At 45.8% G+C, this 25,518-nt stretch overlaps 2 protein-coding genes and 1 long non-coding RNA gene across 4 annotated transcripts in view; 2 read left to right on the forward strand and 1 right to left on the reverse strand.

The window, feature by feature from the left end:
• The first annotated feature begins 2,686 nt into the window (after positions 1-2,686).
• Positions 2,687-17,887, forward strand: CDC6 (cell division cycle 6). The gene is made up of 12 exons (XM_035027056.1): positions 2,687-5,696; positions 6,596-6,783; positions 8,271-8,552; positions 8,674-8,873; positions 9,124-9,299; positions 9,707-9,813; positions 10,711-10,850; positions 11,848-11,948; positions 13,095-13,159; positions 16,192-16,394; positions 17,060-17,200; positions 17,723-17,887. The coding sequence occupies exons 2-12, from the start codon at positions 6,609-6,611 to the stop codon at positions 17,810-17,812; spliced, it is 1,680 nt and encodes a 559-aa protein (XP_034882947.1). The 5' UTR covers positions 2,687-5,696; positions 6,596-6,608; the 3' UTR covers positions 17,813-17,887.
• On the reverse strand, positions 8,546-24,703 carry LOC118024864. Of its 2 annotated transcripts, none has more exons than XR_004683218.1 (3): positions 24,556-24,703; positions 21,010-21,189; positions 8,546-8,730 (listed from the first exon to the last, which is right to left on the reverse strand). It is a non-coding gene; the product is annotated as an uncharacterized LOC118024864 (long non-coding RNA). The 2 variants fall into 2 exon arrangements; XR_004683219.1 differs by lacking the exon at positions 8,546-8,730 and adding an exon at positions 19,726-20,231.
• RARA (retinoic acid receptor alpha) overlaps positions 23,869-25,518 on the forward strand; it is a 45,086-nt gene continuing 43,436 nt past the window's right edge. The window contains exon 1 of the mRNA XM_035027061.1: positions 23,869-24,075. The gene's annotated coding sequence lies outside the window, so the exon portion shown is untranslated. The remainder of the gene's footprint in view (positions 24,076-25,518) is intronic.

The following is a 25,518-nucleotide window of genomic DNA, read 5'->3' on the forward strand; positions in this document are numbered from 1 at the left end:
ATTCTCATTTTCTTGGCCTCATGAAAAAAGGCCTGGGCCTGGATCTAATCGGATTTTCTTCTTGAGAGCATGTTGATGGCACAGTACCTATTTAAATGTCTTTGCCTTATACATTATTTGGTCCCTCTGTTAATAACAGATTTATTATCATGTATATTTACTATCGAAGAATGGGAATGTGATCCTCATAGTTATTGATCTATTTTATATGTTGTAAAAAGCTTGTAATATAGATTTAAGGTGGGCCGGCTGCAAGAGCACTAAAACTTCTCACCTTTTAAACTGCTCTTTTTATCTGCTTGTGGGAATGTCGTCTCTTCAGTGGAAGATTGGGTGGTCTCATGTTGAGACTCTTGCCCAGTCCCATTAACCCCCTTATTCCCTCCCTCCCAGAAGGAAGAGACATTGCCCAACTAAGCATCAGGAAGCTGTGTTATAAGCCCTTGTGTGGGTTTGGTTTTATGATGTTTTTCTCTAGTGGGGAAAACTTAATTGTTTCTTTCCGCCCTTTCAGGGAAGCAGAGCAGTGGCTTCCAGATTTTTAAATGAGCTAGATGCCCCTCTTCCCCCCCTCTTCTTTGGTGACCAAACTTGGATCAGATCACTTTGATATTCCAGGTGTGGTTTTTCTGTTGTGAGGATTTCCTCCAGCTGCAGAGCCCCATCATCCTCACAGTCGGGCTCCCAGAGGAGGGCGCCTAGGGCTACCCAACCTGATGGATGTGAGGCTGCTTGTCTCCAGAAATGCATCCCAGCCCTCCCAACTGGCCAAGGCAAGGAGACTAGCCACTGGTCATTGCACTGGGGGCATCCCCTCACCTCATAGCTTCCCAACTTGAAATCCAGATTTACCTCCAGGGAGAGGTGAGAAAAAATTGTAAATAGACTTGCTACAGAGCAACTCAGGGTTGGGGTGTGTTTTAATTCTCCTGATCACTTGAAATAATCTGTAGGCTGAGTGCTTATGGGAGTGGGGGAAAAATGTGACTCCAGGGTCCTTTCCTTCTGCAAAGCTCTGGGGGTGGAGTATAGGGCATCTGAGGCCCTTTGATGGCACTACACTGAGCTGTCTGTCCTTCTGGAAACCCAACCTAAAATCAACTGTAAATCTGATTCTTCACATTCCAGTTGTAGCCTTTCTTTCCCTACTGAATCTCAGTCCCTGGCAATGTGGTCAAGGTGGCTTTCTGTAAGCCACCCTGACTTAGGGAATGGAAGGCATTACAACTCTGCCTTCAAGACTCCTCTCTTAAAAGCGAAATGAAACAAAACTACAGCCACCTTCAAAACACATACAGAAAGAAGGATAACTTTTAACTGAAGGAAGGATTTGGTTCCATTCAACTCCACGGTCATTGTGCCTTTACTTGTGTTAGATTTCTGTGCTTTCTTCCTCTCTGAAGCAATTAAAATCTTCCTTGATAACTGTTTCCTTCTTTCTACTCTTGTTTCTAACAACCTAGTGGGTTTCCTCTCTAATTGTCTTAAATCTCATTCCACTGGTGGCAGAGGGGCCAAGCCTTCTTTTCTCATGTCTAACCTTTGTCCTTTCCCACGGACCAGCATGGAAGTCCTAGTCAACACTGAATAAAAGACTAGAGTGACGTGTGCAGAGTGTGTGTGTGTGCGCGAGTGTGTGTGTGTGGTGTGTGTGTGTGTGTGTCCATCTTTGCATGTGGATCAGTTTTCTTTTAAAAAATAATTTATTGTATGATTTATTTTGGAGTTATATCCCAATTGCAGTGCTCCCTCCCAATAAGCAGTGATTCCTCTCCCCCCCCACCCCCCCCACCCCTCTACAATGTATAATCTGGTCTCAGGTTGGATTCTTTGGTACATTTCTTTCTTCTGGATGCTGTGCAGTTTAATTAAACCTTGCTTAAAAACAAAAACCAAAACCTGAAAACTGTGTACTCTTGTCTGGAACACCGCCTCCAGTGGTGGCATAGGGAGGGGAGAACATCTGTTGCTTCTGGTGAGTGTAGTGGTTTGACTCTAGAACCTCTAAGAAGGTAGCTACACTGACTTGGGCAGAAGCATCTGCAGCTTCCCAGGGGTCTTCCCTTCTCCCTTCCTGCTGTGTTTTGAATATCATAGTTCTCATTAACCATGCTCACCTGGGTGACTCTGGTAGTTTTGGTCATCATTTATGTTTGCCACCTACCTTCCCAAGGCCCATGATTTCAGGGGACCCAGGAGACGCTCTGGCCTTGTGTCCTCTCCTCACATCTCTTAGGATTCTTTCTACCTGTGTTGCATGGCAGATTGTCCCACTGAGGTATGGGAGAAAAGGTGGGGGCAGAGCAGACAGACTGTGTTTATTTTTATTGTGGGTGTTGGCTTTTTTTCTTCCCTGCTTTTTAAGTTGCAATCTTGGCTGGCTTTCTTGAACTTTGACTTGGGGTGTAAAAACTGAGCCAGACATTCTCTGCTTACTGTGGTCAGCTGACATAATCATCGCTAAGACTTAATGAGCTCACCTTGCACTTTCATCACTAGGAGAGGTCTTGAAATTATTTCCCATACTGATTCATAATGCGTGTGTGTATGAATCACTTTCACGTAATTTAGATATAAAAACCTATGAGAGGGAGGGGGAAAAAGGCCTCCTTTCATTTTCATCCATACTTGCCAGATTGGCTGAATCCCTGATTATTGTTATTAATCTGATTAATAAACTACCTATTTATTGATTTAATTGTTCCTCCTGTGACTTTACATAGCCCTCAAATGGAGCTTGCCTGAATGACCCTCAACTTCATAAACCTGTAAGGTTTCTCTGTCCTGTTGGGGTGGTATTGCTAGTTTGTGTGTGAGTGTGTGTGTGTGCGCGTGCGTGCGCACACACACACAACAAGGCTATTGGAACAGGTCCTTCCGGGGTGATTTGATTCCTTCCCTCATGATACTGTGTATCAGCAGGTGATAAGGACACTACTCTCATTATTACTGAGACACAGCTGCTTATTGTGAGTGTTCCTGTTTTAAGTATTTCCTGGCCCAGTACAGCCACAAACTGTGACTCTGAAGCTGCAAGGATGCTGCCTGTCTGACTTCCTATTACTCTGCAGACAGAGGTAAGAGAACCAAAATATCAACCTCAGGATCCTAACCACCCCAGAGGATAACTGCAGAGAAACGCTTCGCATCTGACATCACTGGAGCCCAATCTAGATCGCTTTTACACGTAATTGAATTCATTTTCCACTCCTAGGTTTAGGGGTATGAGATTTAAAGGACTATGTGCTATCCAGCCATAAAGTGTTCATGAAAAATGTGGAAATTCATTTGGCAGGGATGTCCTCTCCATTCCTGCAGCAAGCATTTATTGCATACTTTACTCTGTGCCAGGCACCTGCAATATGAAGATGAATAGGACTGACTGGTCTTTGCCTCCAAGGAGCTCAGAGTCTAGTAGAACACTTCAAGGCAGCTACCAAGAGAAACATATGTAGGTTATTAAAAGGCTTTATGGCAGTTAGCCCGGGAAGGTGGATGGTGTGTGGCCTTCCAGACAGAGGAGAGAGCAAAGACAGAGGCCCAGAAGCAAGACACAGTCTGGTGGCATGTGCAGTGTGTTCCTGTAGTATCAGAAAGGGAGAGCATCATGTAGGTAACCTGATGGAGACCTTTCAGTCCGGACGTTCTGTGATTCTCTGCCTGCTTCCACAGTGGTCATTTAATCTTGTAGGCTTACCCTGGACCAGTGCTTTTCTTCCTTCTTTCTTCATAGGCTCCAGGTTGAATACTAAGTACTCTTTGCTTCCTGGGCTCTCTCTAGCCACACTGTAACCGAGGGAGGTTTTCACCACTATCCCTTAAAGTTGGCTGGACACACGTTACCACTTCAAGTTATGAAGGATGTTTTTTAGGTGCCCAGATTATGAAAATACTTGAACAGTGAAGATTGCTTCCTGGGTTCTGTTGCTCTATTAAGAGATCAGAAATGCCATCTGGTCGAAAAGCCTCCATTCCGTGGGAACACTTTTCCCATTCACAGCAGCTAATCTCTATTGTAGTTTTCAGCTCCTAGAGAGCCTTCCCAAAATGTGCTCCCTCACTGTCTCTTCCTATTTATTTTTAAAACTTTATCTAAGTGATCTCTATACCCCACATGAGGCTTGAGCTCACAACCCTGAAATCAAGAGTCACATGCTCTTCTGACTGAGCCAGCCGGGAGCCCCCATTTCTTCCTATTTAGAAGTGTACTGAAGGCTTCCTATTTAGGACCTGCGTCTAATACTTCCTCCTATGTTTAAGTGGTCAAGTGTTTGAGCTCCTGTCAGACTTCTGAGTTCAAATGCTAGTTCTTCCACTTACTGGTTGTGTGACCTTGGGCAAATTTACTCAACACCCCTATTTCAGTTTCCTCATTTGCAAAATGAAAATAATACCAACTTCATGCAGTGCTTGTGAGAATTAATAAGGTGGTGTAGGTAAAATACTTGAGCTCAGTGCCTGGCATACACTTGAACACTCAGTATTTGCTCTTATCTCCTGTATGAACTAACCACAATTAACTGGCAATTGTAATAGTGTTATTTTCCTATTTCTCAGCTTCATTGTTCTATTTCATTTGAAACTGAAGGATGAAAGATAAATGCTTGCCATCACCTAGAATTGGGTTTTGGCCTTCAAGGGAACCTGAGGCTTAGCTAGGTTATTAACTTTGGAGGCTGGCCTGTAAATTACTGCTCTAATTTATATTTTTCATTAAAAGCTCAGCTTGCCTCTTCTTCTATAGCGGTCTTCCCTGGCCCTGAAACCCTAGTGTTTAGCTATAAAACAAGGTTTTAAAATTAAGAGGCCATAATTCTCTCAACTCTCCACAGTGTGTGGATTAATGGAATTAACGATAAGAAGGTGCACAGAATATTTTTAACAAAAGCAGAGACCTGACCCTATTACCTTTGAAACATAAATCAGAGAGATACTGTGATGAAGTGTAGTATATTTCTTTATGTATGTGTAGAACTTGACAAAAAAACATTGGGTGTCAGGAAATCTGGGTCCTAGGCTCTTCACTGCCACCAAGATGTTGTGACCTCTAATTAACCCTCCACACGTTGGCTTTGTGAGTTTTGCAGGGTTGAACATTAGGTAGGTAAGTGACTAGTATTCTGCCTGGCACCAGAACCGCCCCCCAAATGATAGGTGTTACGTAGTAGCTCACTGAATATGTATCCCGTTAGGGTAATGAAAATGGATACGTTTGGCCGCCAGAAGGGGCAACCGTATCCTCTGCACCTCCCATGGAAAAGGGCGTGGAAACAGAGTCGCGTGAGCTAAGACTACATCTCCCGCTGCCCTTTGCGGCTATCCTGGTTCGCCTTACCCAGAATCGCTCCCTCCGCAACCTTGCGTCTTTCCGCGGAGGCCCCGGATGTAGAATCCCTCTCAGTCAGTGGGCGTGGCTTTACAATGGCTCGGAGACCTGGGGCTCCCTTACTGGTTGTGGTCCTTCCGACCGGATTGGACGCGAAGGAGGGGGCGTTGGCCAAGGCGCGCGGTGCTCTAGCGACAGCCAATCAGAAACCTGGTCGGCCTTTGGCGGGAGGCGGTAAAGCTGAGGCTTTGCAGATTTGGCGCGAGCGCGGCTGGGCTTTACTGAGGCTGATGTGTAGTTTATTCGGTAGCTTGGCCTGAAGACTCCCTGAAGCCGTGTGCGAGAGACGTGAGGAAGAGCCGGTACTGAGGTGACTCAGCCTTGTGAGGTGGAGAGCAGAGGATTGCTCGGGGAGGCCCTGGGTCTGGGAGGCTGCGGAGTTGGGAGAAGGGCTATGGCAAGGGCCGCTGCCTCCCTTGAGGCCCGAGGTGAAGTGAGGGGAGAAGAGCTCAGATCGCCGGAGGTCTGAGGTCGGGGTAAGGGAAAGGATTAGGCTGGCAGTCGTGCGTGGAATAAAGGGGCTGAATGTTGTAGGAGGGAGATGTTCCGGGGTGGGGTTGAGAGGGTGTGGGGTGGGGACCGAGTGCCGGGCGGAGGGAAGACTAAAAGTGGCAGGATGCTGGGCTAAGCTAGTGATAAAGACACACCCCGTGCCTGGAGTGAGGGAATTAGAAGTACCGTAGAAATCTGTTGAGATAAACTTATTGCATCACTCAAGTGTTAAGAACTTGAGCTCTGGAGCCAGAATGCCTGGTTTGCTATGACTTTGGGCCTCTGTACCTCTGAGTTTTCTCATCTGTAAAATAAGGATAATAAGAGTGCTGACCTCTAGGGTAGTTGTAAAACTTAAATGAATGAGTGCCTAAGGGGCACCGGGGTGGCTCAGTCGGTAGAGCGTGCCACTCATGATCTGGGGTGGGGGTGGGGGTGGGGGGTCGTGAGTTCGAGCCCCACGTAGGGTATAGAGATTCCTTAAAAAAAAAAAAAAGAATAAAATAAAAGTAAAATGCATAACAATAGTCTTTCACATAGTAGGTAGACAATAAGTGTTTATTATTGCTCAGATTTGGCTGTGAAGCAGAACTGAATGCTAAAATATTGTTATAATTTACTTATGAAATGTTGATCATTGGTATAAATTCCACGTTAGCTATATTTCCTTCATTCTTAGCTATTGACTGGCTGTCCTGTTCTTTTTTTTGTACCCAGCCGTGTTGCCGTCATGCCTCAAACCCGATCCCAGTCACAGGCTACAATCAGTTTTCCAAAAAAGAAGCTGTCTCGGACATTGGACAAAGCTAAAAACTCTGGTGACACCAAACTAGAACTGACCTATGTCCAGGCCACCCACCGTTCTAATGTAAAAATTCTGCCTCTCAGCCCCAGAAAACGTCTGGGTAAGCAATCCATTGAATATAAGTACAACTTTTGGGCTGGTAGCTGTTGACCCCTCTTTTCTCAATAATAAGATGCCTAGTCCTTTGAAGCAGCTTCCTAAGTTCGGTTAAGACCACTTTGTTCACTTTGGTTATTTTCAGAATGATTGCTGTGTTCATTTACTGAACTTCAGAGTTAAGCCTCTTGTTGAGACCATTTTCTGAACTGCTTCACAGTTCTGGTGTTCAATTCCTTAATTTTTTTTTTTTTTAATATTTTATTTATTTGACAGAGAGAGACACAGCGAGAGAGGGAATTAATTCCTTAATTTTGAACTTAGTTCTGTCAGTATTGTAAGTGACTTTGCAGTTAGCTACCTAGTATTTTGAAGCTTTCACCTCATTAGTGGTGAAATTAAGAGAAGCAGGTGATATTCTTGTTTTAGAACACTGGTTTTTTGTTCTAGATCATTTTTTTTTTTTAAAGATTTTATTTATTTATTTGAGAGAGAGACTGAGAGAGAGAGAGCATGAGAGGGGGGAGGGTCGGGAGGGCCAGAGGGAGAAGCAGACTCCCTGCTGAGCAGGGAGCCCGATGCCGGACTCGATCCAGGGACTCCAGGATCATGACCTGAGCCGAAGGCAGTCGCTTAACCAACTGAGCCACCCAGGCGCCCTAGATCATTTGTTTTTAAAGATTTTATTTATTTATTGTTAGAACAAGCACAAGCAGGGGTGAGGGGCAGAGGAAGAAGCAGACTCCCTGCTGAACAGGGAGCCCAATCAGGACTCAGTCCCAGGACCCTGGGATCATGACCTGAGCTGAAGGCAGACACTTAACTAACTGAGCCACCCAGGCGCCCAGATCATTTGTTTTTAATGAAGGGTGATGTGGCAGTATCTGAAGACATTTTTGGTTGTCACAACTGAAGGAGTGCTACTGGCATAGTGGATAAAGGCCAGGGATCCTGCTGAACATTTTACAATGCACAGGACAGCCTCCAACAAGAATTAATTGGTCCGAGATTACAATGGTGCCAAGATTGAGAAACAGGGTTTTAGAACAATCTTAGCATTTTCATCTCACTTAAACCCCTTTGCTCTCTACCAAATAGTTGTAAGATTCAGTGGTGCCATCTGGTGACCAATATTTGCTTCTTGATGAGAGGCATTCTATTTTGGTGGTTTTGACTATAGAGATTTGCCTCTTGGGGGACCTGGGTGGCTCAGTCACTTAAGAGTCTGTCTTCGGCTCTGGTCATTATCCTGGGGTCCTGGGATCAAGCCCCACGTGGGGCTTCCTGCTCAGCTGGGAGCCTGCTTCTCCCTCTTCCTCTGTCTCTCCCCCCTGCTTATGTTCTCTCTCTCAAATAAATAAATAAAATCTTAAAAAAAAAAAAGAAAGGAAGAAAGAAATTTGCCTCTTTCTGGGAAAAGCAGAGATCTTTGCAAGTCCTTTCACTGTCCACTACTACGAATGACCATGTTTTGATTTTAATATATTTCAGGTGATGACAATCTGTGTAACACTCCCCATTTACCACCCTGTTCTCCACCAAAGCAAGGCAAGAAAGAGAATGGCCCCCCTTGCTCACGTTCACCTAAGGGGCGCAGATTGGTATTTGACAATCAGCTGACAATTAAGTCTCCTAGCAAAAGAGAACAAGCCAGATCTCACCAAAACAAAATCCATTCCTCAGTTCGAAAAGGTCAAGAGATCACAACAAATTCTGAGCAGAGATGTCCAGTGGAGAAAGAATCTGCATGTGTGAGACTGTTCAAGCAAGAAGGTTCGTTCTTACATGGCTGTTAATGCAGCCTTGAAAACAAGGCTGTTGACTCCAAATGAAACCCAGTGGATCTTCTCAGTCATCTCTGTTGTATCTAATTGTCCTTTCACATCTGACACAGGCACTTGCTACCAGCAAGCAAAGCTGGTCCTGAATACAGCTGTCCCGGATCGGCTGCCTGCCAGGGAAAAGGAGATGAATGTCATCAGGAATTTCCTGAGGGAGCACATCTGTGGGAAAAAAGCTGGAAGTCTTTATCTTTCTGGTGCTCCTGGAACTGGAAAAACTGCCTGCTTAAGCCGAATTCTGCAAGACCTCAAGGTACCCTAAGAGTCTGAAATACGATGCTCTTGCTAAAATGACACTTGGTTATTAAGGGTTAAGAAAGGTAGACGCGCTTAGGGGATTGAAGTCTCCCCTCAAATAAGATGTTTTTAGTTTCATTGTCTAAATCTTCCCAAATGAAAGTAGAGTTTATTCTCTTATATGCTGTTAACTCCCCAAAGACACTTCAGGTTCCATCAAATCCTTATCTGAGGGCAAAATATCTCTCATATTTGCATTTTTCTAGAAGGAACTGAAAGGCTTTAAAACTATCATGCTGAATTGCATGTCCTTGAGGAGTGCCCAGGCTGTATTCCCAGCTATTGCTCAGGAGATTTGTCAGGAAGAAGTATGCAGGCGAGCTGGGAAGGACATGATGAAGAAACTGGAAAACCATATGACTGCAGAGAAGGGCCCCATGATGTAAGTACAGCTCTGCTGCATGTTGTTCCATGAAAATCTGCAAGGTCTGCTGCCCACAAACTCACATTCTAGTCTCTTGAATTTATCAGTTTGTACAAGAAAAGAACATTTCCTATATTTGCTGTATAAGAGATAGTTACATATGCTTAAAGGGAAAGAAGAGAGGAAAAATACACCTTCTAATTTTAAATTGGAAAAAATGTTCTTAAACTAATTGCTTGAAAAACCTATATGTTACTTTTGTGTGATGGTAGGGGTATCAGTGTAACAGTGACTGGAGAGAGGACAGATTATGACCTTGAAACTGGTGTCAGCTGTAGGAATGTGAGCTGCAGTCAGCCCTGATCTAACAGATGGGAAAGTTAAGAAGGTGAACATGGATACTAATTGTTTCTCTTTCTACGTAGTGTGTTGGTGCTGGACGAGGTGGATCAGTTGGACAGCAAAGGGCAGGATGTATTGTACACACTGTTCGAATGGCCATGGCTAAGCAATTCTCGATTAGTGCTGATTGGTTAGTGCTCAGTTGATAATGTTACAGGATGGGTCTAAGGAATTCTTTTTTTAATCATCTGTTCATCTTACTTATCACCTATTTTATCTTAAGCCAGCTTTCTGCTTTTTTATTTTTATTTTATTTATTTTTATTTATTTTTAAGATTTTATTTATTTATTTGACTGAGAGAGACACAGCAAGAGAGGGAACACAAGCAGGGGGAGCGGGAGAGGGAGAAGCAGGCTTCCCGCGGAGCAGGGAGCCCGATGCGGGGCTCGATCCCAGGATTCGGGTATCATGAGCTGAGTCGAAGGCAGACACTTAAGGACTGAGCCACCCAGGCGCCCCTCTGCTTTTTTATCAAAATGAACAAATTATTATAAAGTAATAGTAGTTTTAATCTAAAATCAATTTTGTTAAGTCTGAATAGAAATGACATAATACTTCATTTCAGAGACAGTTGATTTTTGGAGTATCTGGTCCTGCTTATCAGTGAACAATTCTAAACCTAACTTGAAAAGAGCATTCTAGGGGCGCCTGGGTGGCTCAGTCGTTAAGCATCTGACTTCAGCTCAGGTCGTGATCCCAGAGTCCTGGGATCGAGCCCCGCATCGGGCTCCCTGCTCAGCGGGAAGCCTGCTTCTCCCTCTCCCACTCCCCCTGCTTGTGTTCCCTCTCTCGCTGTGTCTTTCTCTGTCAAATAAATAAATAAAATCTTAAAAAAATAAAAGAGCATTCTAAAATGGCTATGTATATCTTACCTAATAAATGTGGGGGTGGGGGTGGGGTGGCGAGTAGGAAGCAACAGTTAGAATGCTGGATTATAACTGGAAATTGTATTAAGCTTTCAGAGGGTTTAGTTTTCTTTTGAGATGATTTGACTGTGATGATTGGTAGTATTTATCTCCTCCTCAGGTATTGCCAATACCCTGGATCTCACGGACAGAATTCTGCCGAGGCTTCAAGCTAGAGAAAAATGTAAGCCTCGGCTGTTGAACTTCCCACCTTATACCAAAAATCAGATAGCCACTATCTTGCAGGATCGGCTTGATCTGGTAAGTGCCACCCATTGTACTACACTATGTGTCCCTTGGATCACCTCTGGTGGGGAAACCTAACAGTCCTTCTAAAATATTTTTGCGTAGAGAGGTGCCTGGGTAGCTCAGTCAATTGAGCATCTGACTCTTGCTCTCAGCTCAGGTCTCAATTTTAGGGTTGTGAGTTCATGCACCACTTTGGGCTCCACACTGGGCATAGAGCCTACTTAAAAAAATTTTTTTTTTTTTTTGCTTAGATTGCTTTCCTCAGCAGGGAGTTCTTATGGGCCATCGTGAGAACATTTTTATATGAATTCCCACCCAAGGCTCCATTTATTGGATGCCTCAGTGTTGGAATAAAAACAAGAGAGGAGGGGCACCTGGGTGGCTCAGTCACTTAAGCACCCCACTCGATTTCAGCTCAGGTCTTGATCTCAGAGTTGTGAGTTCAAGCCCCACAGTGGGCTCCACGATGGGCAGAGAGCCTACTTTTAAAAGGGGAGGGGTGGCATCTGGGTGGCTCAGTCGGTTAAGCCTCTGACTCTTGATTTCGGCTCAGGTCACCATCTCAGGTTCTTTTTTTTTTTTTAAGTTTATTTTTAGTAATCTCTACACCCAATGTGGGGCTTAAGCTCACAACCCCAAGATCAAGAGTCGCACAGTCTTCCGACTGCACAGGCCAGGCACCCCTCAATACTCTTATAATGACCTGTAACAATAGGGCCTGCGAAAAAACTTTCTTTTGAAAATGACCAAAGAAATTTTAGTTTAGTTTAGTTTTGCTGATTTCTGGTTTCCTTTTTTCCCACTACTCATGAGCCTCTACCACATGCCTACAAAATGTTTAATTGTGTGAAATTTCCATTTATTTATGAACAGAAAAGGCATCTCTTAGACCCTAAGGGGAGGCCAGTCAAATTTAAACTTAATGTGAAAATATTTATGTCTGGGACCTAAATTACAGAGAGGGAGAATCTTATAGTTCATGCTGTCATCTCCTTTGTCTTGTCCAAAGGTATCTAGAGCTCAGGTTCTGGACAATGCTGCAATTCAGTTCTGTGCCCGAAAAGTCTCTGCTCTTTCAGGAGATGTTCGAAAAGCGCTAGATGTTTGCAGGTGAGTTATGGCACTGTTGGCTGCTTTTATTAAAAAAAGAGATGCTGTTAATTGTCTCATGTAACTCAAGTGAATATGGCTTAAGAGGCTGTATTCTGCCACTTTTTACACTTGGAAAGGGGGACTTGTTTCTCAGTGGGGAGCTCTGCATTTCCACCGTGTTAATGTCTGAAACATTATCAGTCCATTACCTACAGAGGGAGAAACAAATGAGATGTTGCTGGCACTCCCTGTGGTGATTATAGATTGGTTAATTACATTTGTATTAAAAAAGACTCCAGTTTACTTTTCCATTAGCTGGTCTCAAGCAGGTTTATTTATGGACCTGAACCATCTTTGCCTTTAGACTTTTTTTCCTTCCTTTGCTTTTGTGAGCACCCCTTCCCCCGGTTGGTGGTCTCCCACACTTGTACTCCAGACCTCTCTCTCCCTTCCCATCCTCTGCCCCTCCTGCTGGGGAAAGCCTCTGTGCTGACGGATGAAATTTCTTCTTCCCAGTAGGGACACTGGGTCCATTAAAATGATACTTACTGTGCTGGCCCACTGGTCCAACCTCCCCCTACTGCCATGCAAAAGATCCAGGTCTGGCTTATGGCTTCCTGTGGGCAAAGTGCTTTGGAGACAGCAGTGGGAGAGTAAGCTCTTCCTATTGCTAGATGGCATGATCCTGGATTTGAAAGTTTCCCCTAGTCAGCAAACTACTTGAGTAAAGACTGCAGCTATGAGCAATAGTCATGTAGGCTGGTGTGGTTTAGCCTACACATAGCATATGTATATAGAACTGAGGACTCCCCTTTTAGGTCCAGTGTGTATGGGTGGTACTGGGTCTCTGTAGGCAGTCACCCGCCCACATAGCCTCTCTGCTATCCATGACATTTTTTCCTCCTTCAAAATGTTATTATTGGCTTAATGTATGATGACCTACTTGGCATCTATAAGAGGAAACCATATCGTGTTGAAAGTTTCTCAGATTCCCTGGTCCATGAATTATTTCAAGCTAACTAAATCCCCTTTAGCTGAGACATAACCCAGTTTTGTTTGGGGGCTTTAAAATTATAAAACATGTGTCTGTTTTTGAGCTTGGTGGTTTGGTGGGGTGTTTGGTTTGGCTCAGCCTAAATTAATTTTAGAAATTTTTTTTTATAGGAGAGCTATTGAAATTGTAGAGTCGGATGTCAAAAGCCAGACTGTCCTCAAACCGCTGTCTGAATGTAAGTAGTTTATCTCTTTCCCGTCTTCCTTTATAATTGGAAGCTTAACTTTTCTGGGGAAAGAGGTAGAAAGATGAAATGAACATAGTTAAATCCATACTTACCCTTTCCTGTATGTCTGTGTTTTTTGTCAATTTCATCTACTTTACTTCAATCTGGCCTGTCTGTGCTATAGTCCATGCATTGCTGGAAACAAGTTCCCCAGGGTGTTACATAAAAGGCTGGATCATAGTAAGTTTTCTTTCTAAGCTCTAGAAATGAAAATTGTGGATGGTAAGGCTTGATCAGCTTCTCTCTGCGTTCTTCTGTTGAGTTAACTTTAGGTCTTGATATAGGTGAGAGGAAAGTTAAGTAAGAGTCAGACAGTGAAAGAATCCAGTTCAACTTGGGATATCTCAAGCCTTTAGACAAGTCTAGGAGGGTGGAGGTACAAAGATGATATTGCTATAGTAGGCTGTTAGAAAAAGGACAAAATTATTTTCCTTTCCGTTAGCCTTGTTCTCTTAGTCATGGCAGATGTAAAATGGCCATGAACTACATATCTTGTCAGTATTTAATATCCAGTGTTAATCTTTAGAAACAGAACAGTCTGATTTGATTGTTTCTTTCCTCTTTCACTCCTGCACTGGTTGAGATTATCAAAATTGTTTCTAGCACTACAGTTCCACAGAAAACAGTTTCTTTCTTTCTTTCTTTTCCGTTCTTTCTTTCTTTCTTTCTTTCTTTCTTTCTTTCTTTCTTTCTTTCTCTTTCTTTCTTTCTTTTCTTTCTCTGTCTTTCTGTCTTTCTTTCTCTTTCTCTCTCTTTCTCCCCCTCCCTCCCTCCCTCCCTATCTTTCTTTCTTTCTCTCTCTCTCTCATCAATTTGTTGAAAGAAAATTAATAAAAATATTTCAGAAGTAGGGGCACCTGGGTGGCTCAGTCATTAAGCGTCTGCCTTCGGCTCAGGTCATGGTCCCAGGGTCCTGGGATCGAGCCCTGCATCGGGCTCCCTGTTCCCCGGGAAGCCTGCTTCTCCCTCTCCCACTCTCCCTGCTTGTGTTTCCTCTCTCGCTGTGTCTCTCTGTCGAATAAATTTAAAAAATCTAAAAAAAAAAAATCATGTAAAAATATTTCAGAAGTAGCCAAACTGCTTAGGCTGACAGTAGGTAATATATACCAATGCATAGATGAGATACTGGTTTCTCTTTAACTTTTCAGATTATTCCTTTTTCTCCTACCAACGACATTTAGGCTTGTCATTGTCCCTGTGAGCACCACTGGCATACACATAGCTAAAGGAGTTTGTAAGTTTCTGGCATAAGTTATTAGACTAACCTAATTCCTGTCTTTTGACCTCTGGTATGTGTGATTAGTTTTTGATGGTTCTGGAAAGCTCTATGGAGGCTGACTTCAATTAAATATAAGAAGGCACTTTTTTTTTTTTAAGAGAAGGGGAGAGAGGGAGTCCTCAAGTGGGGAGGGGCAGAGGAAGAGAGAGAGAGAGAAGCTTAAGCAGGCTCCACACTGCGGGGCTTGATCTCACGACCCTGAGCCAAAATCAAGAGTCAACACTTAACTGACTGAGCCCCCCAGGCACCCCAGGATGGCACTTTCTAATAAATAGCACTAACTGGGCTTCTGTAACACATAGGTGGGTTCATTAGCTTTGAAGATGTTCAAACAAAAGCTGGATAGATGATCACTAGTTGGGATTGTTTTGGGTAGGGAGCAAGAAGAGAACTCCAAATTCCTTCCAACTTTAAGATTCTGCTACTTGATCAGTGATGTCTAGTTTTCCCGCTACCGTTAGTTCTTTTTTTTTTATTTTTTATTTTTTTATTTTTTTTTAAAGATTTTATTATTTATTTGAGAGAGAGAGAATGAGAGACAGAGAGCACGAGAGGGAAGAGGGTCAGAGGGAGAAGCAGACTCCCTGCCGAGCAGGGAGCCCAATGCGGGACTCGATCCAGGGACTCCAGGATCATGACCCGAGCCGAAGGCAGTCGCCCAACCAACTGAGCCACCCAGGCGCCCCTACCGTTAGTTCTTTGCAGCATCCCGGTTATGGTCATAAAATAGAAGCAGATTGCTTTGGGGTAACTGCACAAGGTCTAAGGAAGTAATTTAGGCAAAGGTTGTTACAGAGCAAATCCCTCCTCTGTCTTGCAATTCATGCATCTCCAAACAATGAGGCCACAGGGCGCCTGGGTGGCTCAGTTGGTTAAGCGACTGCCTTCGGCTCAGGTCATGATCCTGGAGTCCCGGGATCGAGTCCCGCATCGGGCTCCCTGCTCGGCAGGGAGTCTGCTTCTCCCTCTGACCCTCCTCCCTCTCATGCTCTCTGTCTCTCATTCTTTCTCAAATACATAAATTTAAAAAAAAATCTTTTAATAAAAAACAAAAAAAAACAATGAGGCCACAGTCCTAGGCATCTTGTTGGCAGTTCCCCAACCTCCGGCCTCTGAGATGGTGCTATCTGCTAAAATATCCAATGACATTTTCTCAAGTGTTGCTCTATTGTGGATCGTCTTAGGCAAGTGAACCTACTCAAGGGTCATTTGGGGAAGCTATCTAGAGGACTTAAGTAGGATTCACTTTACTATCCACATTTAGCCCCTCATTTGAAAGTATTAGGTAATTCTTACAACTTTTTTTCCTTTCTTAATTAGCAGGCACAATCATCTTTGCTTCACGGTTCTATACTTTTTCATCTTCAGGATACTGAGAATTTCCAAGGCAGAATACAGTAGTCCTCTGTCTAGTCCTTATTCTTTCATGAGGTGGATTTTGTCTGTCTGACATTAAATTGCATTCTACATGACCTAATAGCCTACCATTCTGCTCAGAAAAAGGATAACCCTATTTTCCAAGTCATCGTCTTTCTGAAGGTAGCACCGTCTCTCATCCTTTGGCTTCTAGTTACAGAGTTGGAACCTGCTTTGCCACCACATGACTGCACTTGAATTTCCTTCAGCTAAAACTTAGTATCCTCTGTCTCAGTATACACAATATTTTAAAAATCTAATGAAGCCTGATTTATTTACTTTTTAGGCAAATCACCCTCTGAGTCACTGGTTCCCAAGCGGGTTGGTCTTATTCACATATCCCAAGTCATCTCAGAAGTTGATGGTAACAGAATGACTTTGAGCAAAGAAGGAGCACAAGATTCCTTCCCTCTTCAGCAGAAGATCTTGGTCTGCTCTTTGCTGCTCTTGACCCGGCAGCTAAAAATCAAAGAGGTCACTCTGGGGAAGGTGAGTTGAGAATCTCAGCAGATGGAACTGGGGTGGAGATGAGACTGCTTTGCGGAGCAGATATTGTCCAAAGGGCCTGTTATTATGCTCCAGCTGATAGGAATTAAAAATGGGTTTTTATTTTTATTTATTTATTTAAAGATTTTATTTACTTATTTGACAGAGAGAGAGAGAGACAGCAAGAGAGGGAGCACAAACAGGGGGAGCGGGAGAGGGAGAAGCAGGCTTCCCGCTGAGCAGGGAGCCCGATGCGGGGCTCAATCCCAGGACCCTGGGATCATGACCTGAGCCAAAGGCAGACGCTTAACGACTGAGCCACCTAGGCGCCCCTAAAAGTGGATTTTTAACAGTAAGAATAAATACTGGTCCCATATAAAAGGCAAATGATTTTATTTCCCTTAGGTTGTGGTTGAGAATTTCCCATTCATCTCCTCCCCTTCTTTTCTACCTCTCCCTAAGAAATATATAAAGCTCCTCTTCTGCCTTACAGTAGAGGTTTTGGCAATATCTACAGAATGCCCGTTCAAGGATTTTATTGAAAAGAGGGAAAACTGTGGTATTCAGATAACTTTTACAAATGCAAATTCACATTTTTAAAAAAGACTCTAAGGTGACAAGAGATAGAACTTTTAAACAACTTTTGTGTTCTCCCTTGTTCCTCCCAGTTATACGAAGCCTATAGTAACGTCTGTCGCAAACAGCAGGTGGCAGCTGTGGACCAGTCAGAGTGTTTGTCACTTTCAGGGCTCTTGGAGGCCAGGGGCATTTTAGGATTAAAGAAAAACAAGGAAACCCGCTTCACAAAGGTACAACTAACTGCTTCTTTGTGACAATGCTCTTAATTGTCCTGTTCTGGAGAGCTTATCTTTTCTTGCTATTTAAATATGACCACAGTTAGGTAAACAATTTGGTTTTTGTTAGGTAGAGTTTAAGATCTGTGAGGATGGGACTGTGGTATGAATGAGGTATTTTCTTTTTTTAAATTTTTTTTTTTTAAGACTTTATTTATTTGCGAGAGAGACAATGAGAGACAGAGAGCATGAGAGGGAGGAGGGTCAGAGGGAGAAGCAGACTCCCTGCTGAGCAGGGAGTCAGATGTGGGACTCGATCCCGGGACTCCAGGATCATGACCTGAGCCGAAGGCAGTCGCTTAACCAACTGAGCCACCCAGGCGCCCTGAATGAGGTATTTTCTGCAGGCCATTGAAAAAGCAGTGTTTAACTTGCTTGCCTCTCGGGACAAAAGTTCAACATGGTAGAAGTTTATGTAATAAAAACTTGGCTTTTGTGAGTTGTCCACCATGAAAAGTCCTTTTCTCTTCTTTCCAGGTGTCTTTGAAGATTGAAGAGAAGGAATTAGAGCATGCTCTAAAAGACAAAGCTTTAATTGGAAATATCTTAGCTACTGGATTGCCTTAAATTATTTTCTTTTATACTAATATGCTACCCGAAAGTACCCAGCTGGCGTTGAGAGCTCTGGAGTCTTCATTTTAGTACTTTATCCATTCAGGTCTGAAAACAAATATGACCTTTTTTTTTTTTAATCTTAAGTAATCTACACCCAACATGGGGCTCGAACAAAAGTTGCATGCTCTTTTGACTGAGCCAGCCAGGTGCTCCTAAATATGACCTTTTTTAATGTGAAACTGATAAATTTTAATCTATAGACTGATGAATATTAACACAATAATAATTTTGGGTCTTATTTTTATGCATTAAAAATCACCAAGTAGACTCTTTTTAATTATATTCACTATCTCCACCTCTTGTGTCTCGAACCAGTATGCTTGTATTACAGTATACAGGATTTATATGGTGGAATGTGCCTGTATTTACCTCTTAGTTTCTTCAAACATTGGTGTATTTTAAAGAACTTTGGGGCTAGAGTAAGAAGAATGAAAAAGGATGTTCCAGGAAAATAAGCAAGTCTACGTGGAGATCTGAAGACACTTTGATCAAAGAATTTCTTTCTTTTTGGAGTATACTGTGTTCACTTCACACATACTTCCACACTGTGACATTTTAGAGACTCATTAAGTTTCTTGGGCACTCCTAAGGTTGTGGGGGTGGTGAAAGGAATGTAAATGTACGGATTGTGAATATATTTATTTCCTAGTTGCATTCTTTGTCTTTTTAAGCATGCACATTTCAAGAGAGCTCCAACTTTCAGCGAACAATGTGAATATTTCTCCCCAGACTGTCCCACAGTCTTAGGTGCCCTCAGATGAAGCCGCTTGTTTCCAGATGCCCTCATTTGGGGTTGGATTTTCATCTAAAACCTCAGATTTTTCCAGTCTTATTAGATAAATTAATCCATATGGCTACTCAAGTCTCCCTTTTTCTGAGTTTGGCTTCCAGTGGCATTCAGTGGTAATTTGCGGCAGGGACACCAGAGGGCACCATTCTAACACTGAGTGCCTTGAAAATTCAGGCAGCGGGGCTGGGGTAGTTTTGAGGGAAGGGGGAGAAATCGTAAGTTTGATCCTTTGGGGAGATGGCTATGTTGTATAACTCCAGCAGATGCCTGGAATGCAAACCATGTGCGATAGGAATGGTCTGAGAGCCAGTGACCAAGTCTGTGCTGCTCCCTGAGCGCTTTGGCCTCTCTGACATGACTTGAGTTTAGGAACTTGATATTGTACAAATGATCTGTTGGTCACTGTTTCATTCATGCTGCCCACTGTATCCTTGCAATGTGATCTGGGCCGCAACAGATGGTATGGGCTAGAAGGACACACAGAGAGAGCCCTCTGAAATGAACACCACCCGCCAGTGGGTGTGGCAGAGCAGTCCATAGACGAGTCTGAGTCTGAATCTGAATGTCATTCTCGCCCTCTCACCTTGACTAGAGCACTCACTCCCTGTGAGGGTCATTTGTGAGTGGAAAACACAGTTCCATACCTAGGAGCCCGAGAGTGTCTGGGGCTACAAGGGTTAACAAGCATAATTGCAAAGACTGTCCGAAGGCTGATGGAAAGCAGAGACTGAATGGGATTGAGAACAGATGCGGGGCTTGATTTAAATTACATTTTATTGGATGCTGCAGCCTTAAGAGACGTGACTGCTTTACAGTTTGTTTCCACACTGTGGGCAGCTGCTGTCTCTTCTGTGTCCACAGTAGGATCCTGCCCAGAAAGGAGTGGCCTCCCCACCTCGTTGTGTTTGAGGCTTGGCGCCTTCCTCTTAACTGTAGGGCTTGAGTCAGGAACATGGCTTAACTCGCAGTGGGGCTGCTATGTATCCTCCGTGGCTCGGAGCCAAGATCGCATTTGCAGATTCAAAAGGGCCAAATTTCTTTCCCCTCTACCTCTTTTCTCCCCCTTTCTCCTGGTATTTGGAAATAGGGTTTTCTCTGTACTGGGTTGTTAGTTTCCTTTCCTTCAGTTCTCCCCCCACTGTCAATTTCTAGGTCATTGCTGCTCTTAAGACTTCAGCAATTGGAGCAGGGTTGGTTCTGTCAATGATGCGTGAAGCAGACTTAGAGTCCCTGCTTGGCTTCCGCTGCCCTTGTGGGAGCAAAAGCTGATGTATGTTTGTCAGTGAAGTCTTAAGGGTAATTCACATAGCCAGGGAGCAGACAGAAGAGGAAGAAAAGTCCTTTTCTTGCTGGCTTTTCTCACTGAAGCTCAGAGCTATGGGAAGCTAGTGGGATTTTTAGAAGGATGGGCTGGGCTTGTGGTTACTGGTTTCTGCCAGGATCGTAGCCTGTTTCACATGGAGTAGAGGCGAAGATGCTGACCCACATTCTTCCTCTTGAAGGTGGTGGGGTGTGTGTCTATATCCTGATTTATTTTTCTTCAAAGAAGCAGATGAAGCTTCCATAGAATGTTAGTGGGTACTGCCATGGAAAGAACATAGACGCAATAAAATTTTGGTGTGAGTTTCAACCCCAGAGCTGCCACTGACATTTCTGGCTCAGTGAAGACTTGCCTGTGGCTAGATAACTAACTGGGAAGAGTGTGTGAGGTCCGGGCTTCCCAGAGATCAAAAATGTTGGCAGAGCTCTATTTGCTACCCACCCTCCCACCCGTTCCATTGCTCCCTGCCTTTATTAAGTGCCTTTTAAGATCTACCAATGAGGGTCGCCTGGGTGGCTCAGTCGTTAAGTGTCTGCCTTCCGCTCGGTCATGATCCCAGGGTCCTGGGATCGAGCCCTGCATCGGGCTCCCTGCTCCGTGGGAAGCCTGCTTCTCCCTCTTCCACTCCCCCTGCTTGTGTTCCCTCTCTCACTGTCTCTGCCAAATAAATAAATAAATAATCTTAAAAAAAAAATCTACCAATGAGGGGTGCCTGTGTGGCTCAGTCGTTAAGCGTCTGCCTTCGGCTCAGGTCATGATCCCAGGGTCCTGGGATGGAGCCCCGCGTCGGGCTCCCTGCTCTGCGGGAAGCCTGCTTCTCCCTCTCCCACTCCCCTTGCTTGTGTTCCCTCTCGCTGTCTCTCTCTGTCAAATAAATAAATAAAATCTTAAAAAAAAAAAAAAAATCTACCAATGAGACCTGGAAGGGAGGGAGGATGGAGATACATCTTGGGGATTTTCAAAAATATCTGTTGAGAGGTGTTGCCTTGACTACCGACGGAGACCAAAAGAAAGAGCCAAGTTTGAGATGTTACTTACATTTGTGTCTGTCCCCAGCACTTAGGACAGTGTCCGGGACCTGGTAGGTATTCAGTAAACGATTGTTGAATGACTGGACAAATGAACCGAGGAAGGCGCTGCTTTTCCCTCCATCTCCGGGCCGGTTCTCTTCAGGAGGTACACGTTGCTGGTGTTTCTGCACGGAGGTGGAGTGGGCCCCTGTAAAGGAAGGGCGCTCCATTGTACAAGATGTGTCTTGACATTGTGGAGCGTTTATTGGCCTCACAGATGCGTACCCATCGCTCCTGATGTAGTGGCATTTTGCTTGAGGCAACTTCCATGTTGCTCCCAGGAAGCCTTGGGTTTGGGGACAGTCCTAGTCCTACCCGTGGGCTGGGAAGATGGGGGCCTGTCTGGAGGTTCCTAGTGTCCCCAGAGATTGGCCAGAAGCTGTGCCTCTCATTGGAAAGGGATTGGGGAGGAACACACCTTTGGTGTCCCACTTTTTAACTCCTGAGGGAAGTTGTGATCTCGGATTCCTCCTGAAAATGTAAGGTACTCTCTAATACATTCTCTTGTAAAGCTGCAAACAGCGCAGTTCTCCCTCTTCTCAGAAGTGCATTCTGTAGGGGGAGAAGGTGTGCCCTCTGGCCTCCCTTGATTTTCAACCCCAGCCCCAAGGCACTGGCAGTAGAAGCTAATTGGGTGCAAGGGGCCTGGGTAGAGGCTGTCTGAAGACTGGCGAAAGGAGAGAGCCAGCTCCTTTTTAAAAAAGCTCTAATTGAGTTCTGAATCAGCCTCCCTCTCTTTGATCCCTCCTCTGTTTCCCACACTGCCTGAAAGAGCTAGATCAGCACTTTATAACAAGGGTGCGCCTGCTCCCCGCACCGCCCCCCTCTCCCGACGCTCCGCTGCCGCCATCCACTGCTTGTCTCCTTCAGTTAAGATAATGAAGATGCTGAGAGATAAAATGTGTATTTAATAAGGGTGGGGGTAGGGAGGCGGAAAGGGGCAGCCAGGGCCTTCCCTAGTTTGGGGCCTAGCCAAGACTCAAGCTGAAAGCAAAGCTGGAGTAAGACTTGGCCCCAGGGTGTGGGGGTTTCTGGGCCTCAATCCAGCTGACTTCACTGCCTGCTGTTTGCCCTAAATTCCCCCACCTCCACCCTCTCATCCCCACACTCCTTCCTTTCCTCTCTCCTTGCTCCTGATGGGGAAAGGGAATCTTGCTTCTACTTTATTTTCAGCTGGTGACTTGGCCTTTGGTGCGGTGCCCCCCACCCCCACCCCCGAGTCAGCTGCAAGGTCGGGCTAGGGCAGCCCCCTCTAGCCTAGGCCTGTAGAAGCCATGGGTTCACTGTGGGGGGTGAAAAAAAGCTAGAGTTAATGAAGACCAGCTGCTAGTCTGGGTTCTGCCTGCAGTTAGCTGGAGGCCAGCCTTTGGTGGTGGTTGGAGGTACTGGGGTGTGTGACCTCCATCCCTGGGCACCAGGATATCCTGTGGCAGCTGAGGCTTGTGCTCCTCTCTGAGCTTGGTTTTATCCTTAGTTTGTAAGAGAGTAGTCTGTTTCCCTGTTGCCCTACTCCTCCCCTCTCCAAATAACACTCGGCCTTATTGGGCTTTATAACTGTTGTGGCGGCCCAGCTGAGATCTGAGGATCTCCAAGTTCTTTTGTAAACACTCATTAACTGCCTGGGAAGAACCAAGAGCCCTGGTTAACAGCTGGGAGGGAACTGAGGCACGTTAGGGAGAAAGGCTTGACCTGAGCTCACCCCATGGACTCCACCCTGGGGCCTCCATCCTTCCTATCTGGCTCCTTTCCTCAGTTCTTCCTGAAAGACCGAGAAAGAGGTAGATGCAACACGGCTGCCCTCTCCCCTTCTAGGCCATGCTTTCTTCCTGCCCTCGAATCAGTCCCTGACTTCCCCCGGCCCTTCACCCCATGACACTTTCCCTGCTCTGCTGCTGGAGATCTGTGCAACTCTCCTTGCAAAATATTCTCACTCCAGCCCTCTGCAGCCCTCCCATCCATCTTTCCCTGGCTCACCAGACCCAAACCCCAGTGCCTCCTTTTGAGCTGCTGAGAAGATCGTCTATCCTAAACTGGGTCTGTAACCTTGAAGTTGATCTAATTGTGCTAAGAGGCCCCTCTGCCCCCTATATTTATCCCAAATGATACCTGGGAAAAGATTCTCTTTCTTTACCGTATTCATTCTGGTAAAGTTTCAGGATCCTATTCAGGGCTGGGTAGCAGCACTAGGGCCCTAGTGGACCCCTAGGTTCTACATCTCGTTCTTCCATTGACAATTGCCCTTTCTGGTGATGGGTGTAACTCAAAGTCCCCCAGCTCCACCTGCTCACACTCTCACCTGTTTGTGCATGTCTGCCCACTTCCGACACACTCCCAGGTCCACACACCCCCGCCAGGGTACGAAACTATACAAGTCTCCAACTGTCATCCATGTCTCACCGCCCTGTTGCCATGTAATTTGCTGGGGGTGGGGCTGGGGGAATCGCCCCCCTCCTCCCCTGGGTGGCCTCCTAGGTATTTAGGAATAGTGAGGAGGGATCTGCAGACTGTGCTATGTCTATGAGGGGGAGGATAGGAGTGAGCACCTGTCCAAAATGAATGCCTCTATCCCCAAATTCTCAATGGCTAGGTGGTTTAGCAGAAGTGATAAGGAAGGAAATCTTAACCCCCATCTTCAGCACCAAAGCCCAAATCATCCGCTGGGGACAGGCAGGAAGAAATGTCTTTTTCCTCCTGTTGAATATTATCCTATCCTCGGCTAAAGTCATCCCTGTGCTGTGTATTTGAGACTGAGGACTGTTCCGGTCCCCAGCCCATGACTCAGACCGCCGGCTTTCTCCCAGTGAGTTCCTTCTGCCCCATCAGTCAGCTCTGTACCCGCTGACCCAGTCAGGGAGGGTGGAAGAGGGCGGGGAGAGCCTCCTCTTTGGAGAGTGGGCTTTAGGACCCAACGGGAACCCGTGCCTCTTGCAGCAGCCTAACCCAGAAGCTGGGGGGAATCCTGAATCGAGCTGAGAGGGCTTCCCCGGTTCTCCTGGGAACCCCATCGCCCCCCTGCCAGCAAGCACCTGAGCAGGTAGGACCGCGCGCACCCCTTCCCAACTCCCCCTCGGCCGCCTTCCGTCGGGCTTCCCCGCTGCTGATCTGGTCGTTTCCCTCTCGCCAGTTCAGGCTTTCCCCATCCCTCCTCCCCCACCGCTCCCTGTGGTCCTGGGAGGTGGGGGCCTGGGAACAGTGGGGTGTCTGAGAGCTCGGAGCCCCCGCGCCCCACAGCGCCCTTCCTGCACTCCCCCCCAGGCACTGCCGGATCTCAGGCTAAGAATGGAAAGTGGGGGGAAGGTCTGCCCAGGCCCCACGCCCTTGCACCCTCCTTTGCAGTATTGCTTAATGCCCCTTCCCCCACCTCACCTCGGCGGGTGGAATTGGCAGTGCCGGCCGATAGCTGAGCGAGCGGGAGAGGGACCCGAGCCTCCCTGGGGGATTTCTCTCGGGCTTCCTCCCGGCCTCCCAGCCCCAAGAGCTTGGGACTTCGGCAGCCCCCCAGCTCCCTACTCACCTTGTAGGGGACCTAATACCCCTTTCCAGGCTCCTCTCACACTTGGATGGCTAAAGGCTTTGCTGGAGGGCAGTGGAGCTTGTGAGTGGTTTTTGGCGACCTGTTCCTCTAGGGAAAGTTCTTTCAGCTTAGAGCCCCCATCCCTGCCAAGACCTCAGCACCTATTGCAAAGTCCCCCACCGCCCCCGTGTTTGTGTGTGTGTGTGTGTGTGGTGTGGACCATGTGGTTTTAAGATCTATAAGCTTTGGATAAAGGTGGCTGTGTGCATTGAAGGCGACAGGTCCCAGAGTGTGCCCAGGCCAGAACAGGCTCAGCCCAGATGGCTGGGGAAGGGGGTGTGGACCAGATCTGGGAGGCCACCCAGCCATGCCAGCTCCCTGGGTTCCTTGGCTTTCAGAGCCTCAGGCTCCTGGTGGTGTCCCTGAAGCTTCTGCCCTCCTGCAGGCTCTCTGGGAAAAGGCTGAACGGTACCTACTGTTGTTTACAGTGGCTGATTTTTCCCTCCAGTTGGGGGCTGACAAAGCCTGCTCTCTGAAGATCTAGGGCATCTCATTCTGGTTTAGTGGGTTTGCAGGAGGGGTGTAGGACTTGTCTGAGTAACCGTGTGAATGTGTGTATTGCCTCTGAGCGTAGCTGACTGGGGAAGAGAGTGATAGGAAAGACTGGTCACGCTTTTGGGGAACCCCTCTAGCTCTCTGTTTGGTGGAGTGGGCGGCATGTCCCCATCTGGTAACTCTGTCGGGGTATGGGGTGTGCTTTGCATCTCTCCATGATTCCCCAGGTCCCCTAAGGGTTGGTTTTGGAGGAAAGGGTGGATAATGGAGCGACTTCAGACCTAATTCTGCTCTTGACCCAGGAAGCAGAGATTCTGAGCGTGAGTGGGTATGTGCATTTATACTGAAGACTCAGTCTTTTTTTCTTTCTTTCTTTCTTTCTTTCTTTCTTTCTTTCTTTCTTTCTTT

The sequence above is a fragment of the Mirounga leonina genome, unplaced genomic scaffold (assembly GCF_011800145.1).
Source record: "Mirounga leonina isolate KUSES-001 unplaced genomic scaffold, KU_Mleo_1.0 Mir_200, whole genome shotgun sequence".
NCBI lineage: Eukaryota > Metazoa > Chordata > Mammalia > Carnivora > Phocidae > Mirounga > Mirounga leonina.

What these genes read in the sequence shown, in the direction of transcription:
- CDC6 (XM_035027056.1), top strand. Translation starts at nt 6,609, where the DNA reads ATGCCTCAAACCCGATCCCAGTCACAGGCTACAATCAGTTTTCCAAAA. An exon ending in TGCAGGATCGGCTTGATCTG is followed by an intron (nt 10,851 to 11,847) that starts GTAAGTGCCACC and finishes TCTTGTCCAAAG; the next exon opens with GTATCTAGAGCTCAGGTTCT. An exon ending in CCTCAAACCGCTGTCTGAAT is followed by an intron (nt 13,160 to 16,191) that starts GTAAGTAGTTTA and finishes TTTACTTTTTAG; the next exon opens with GCAAATCACCCTCTGAGTCA.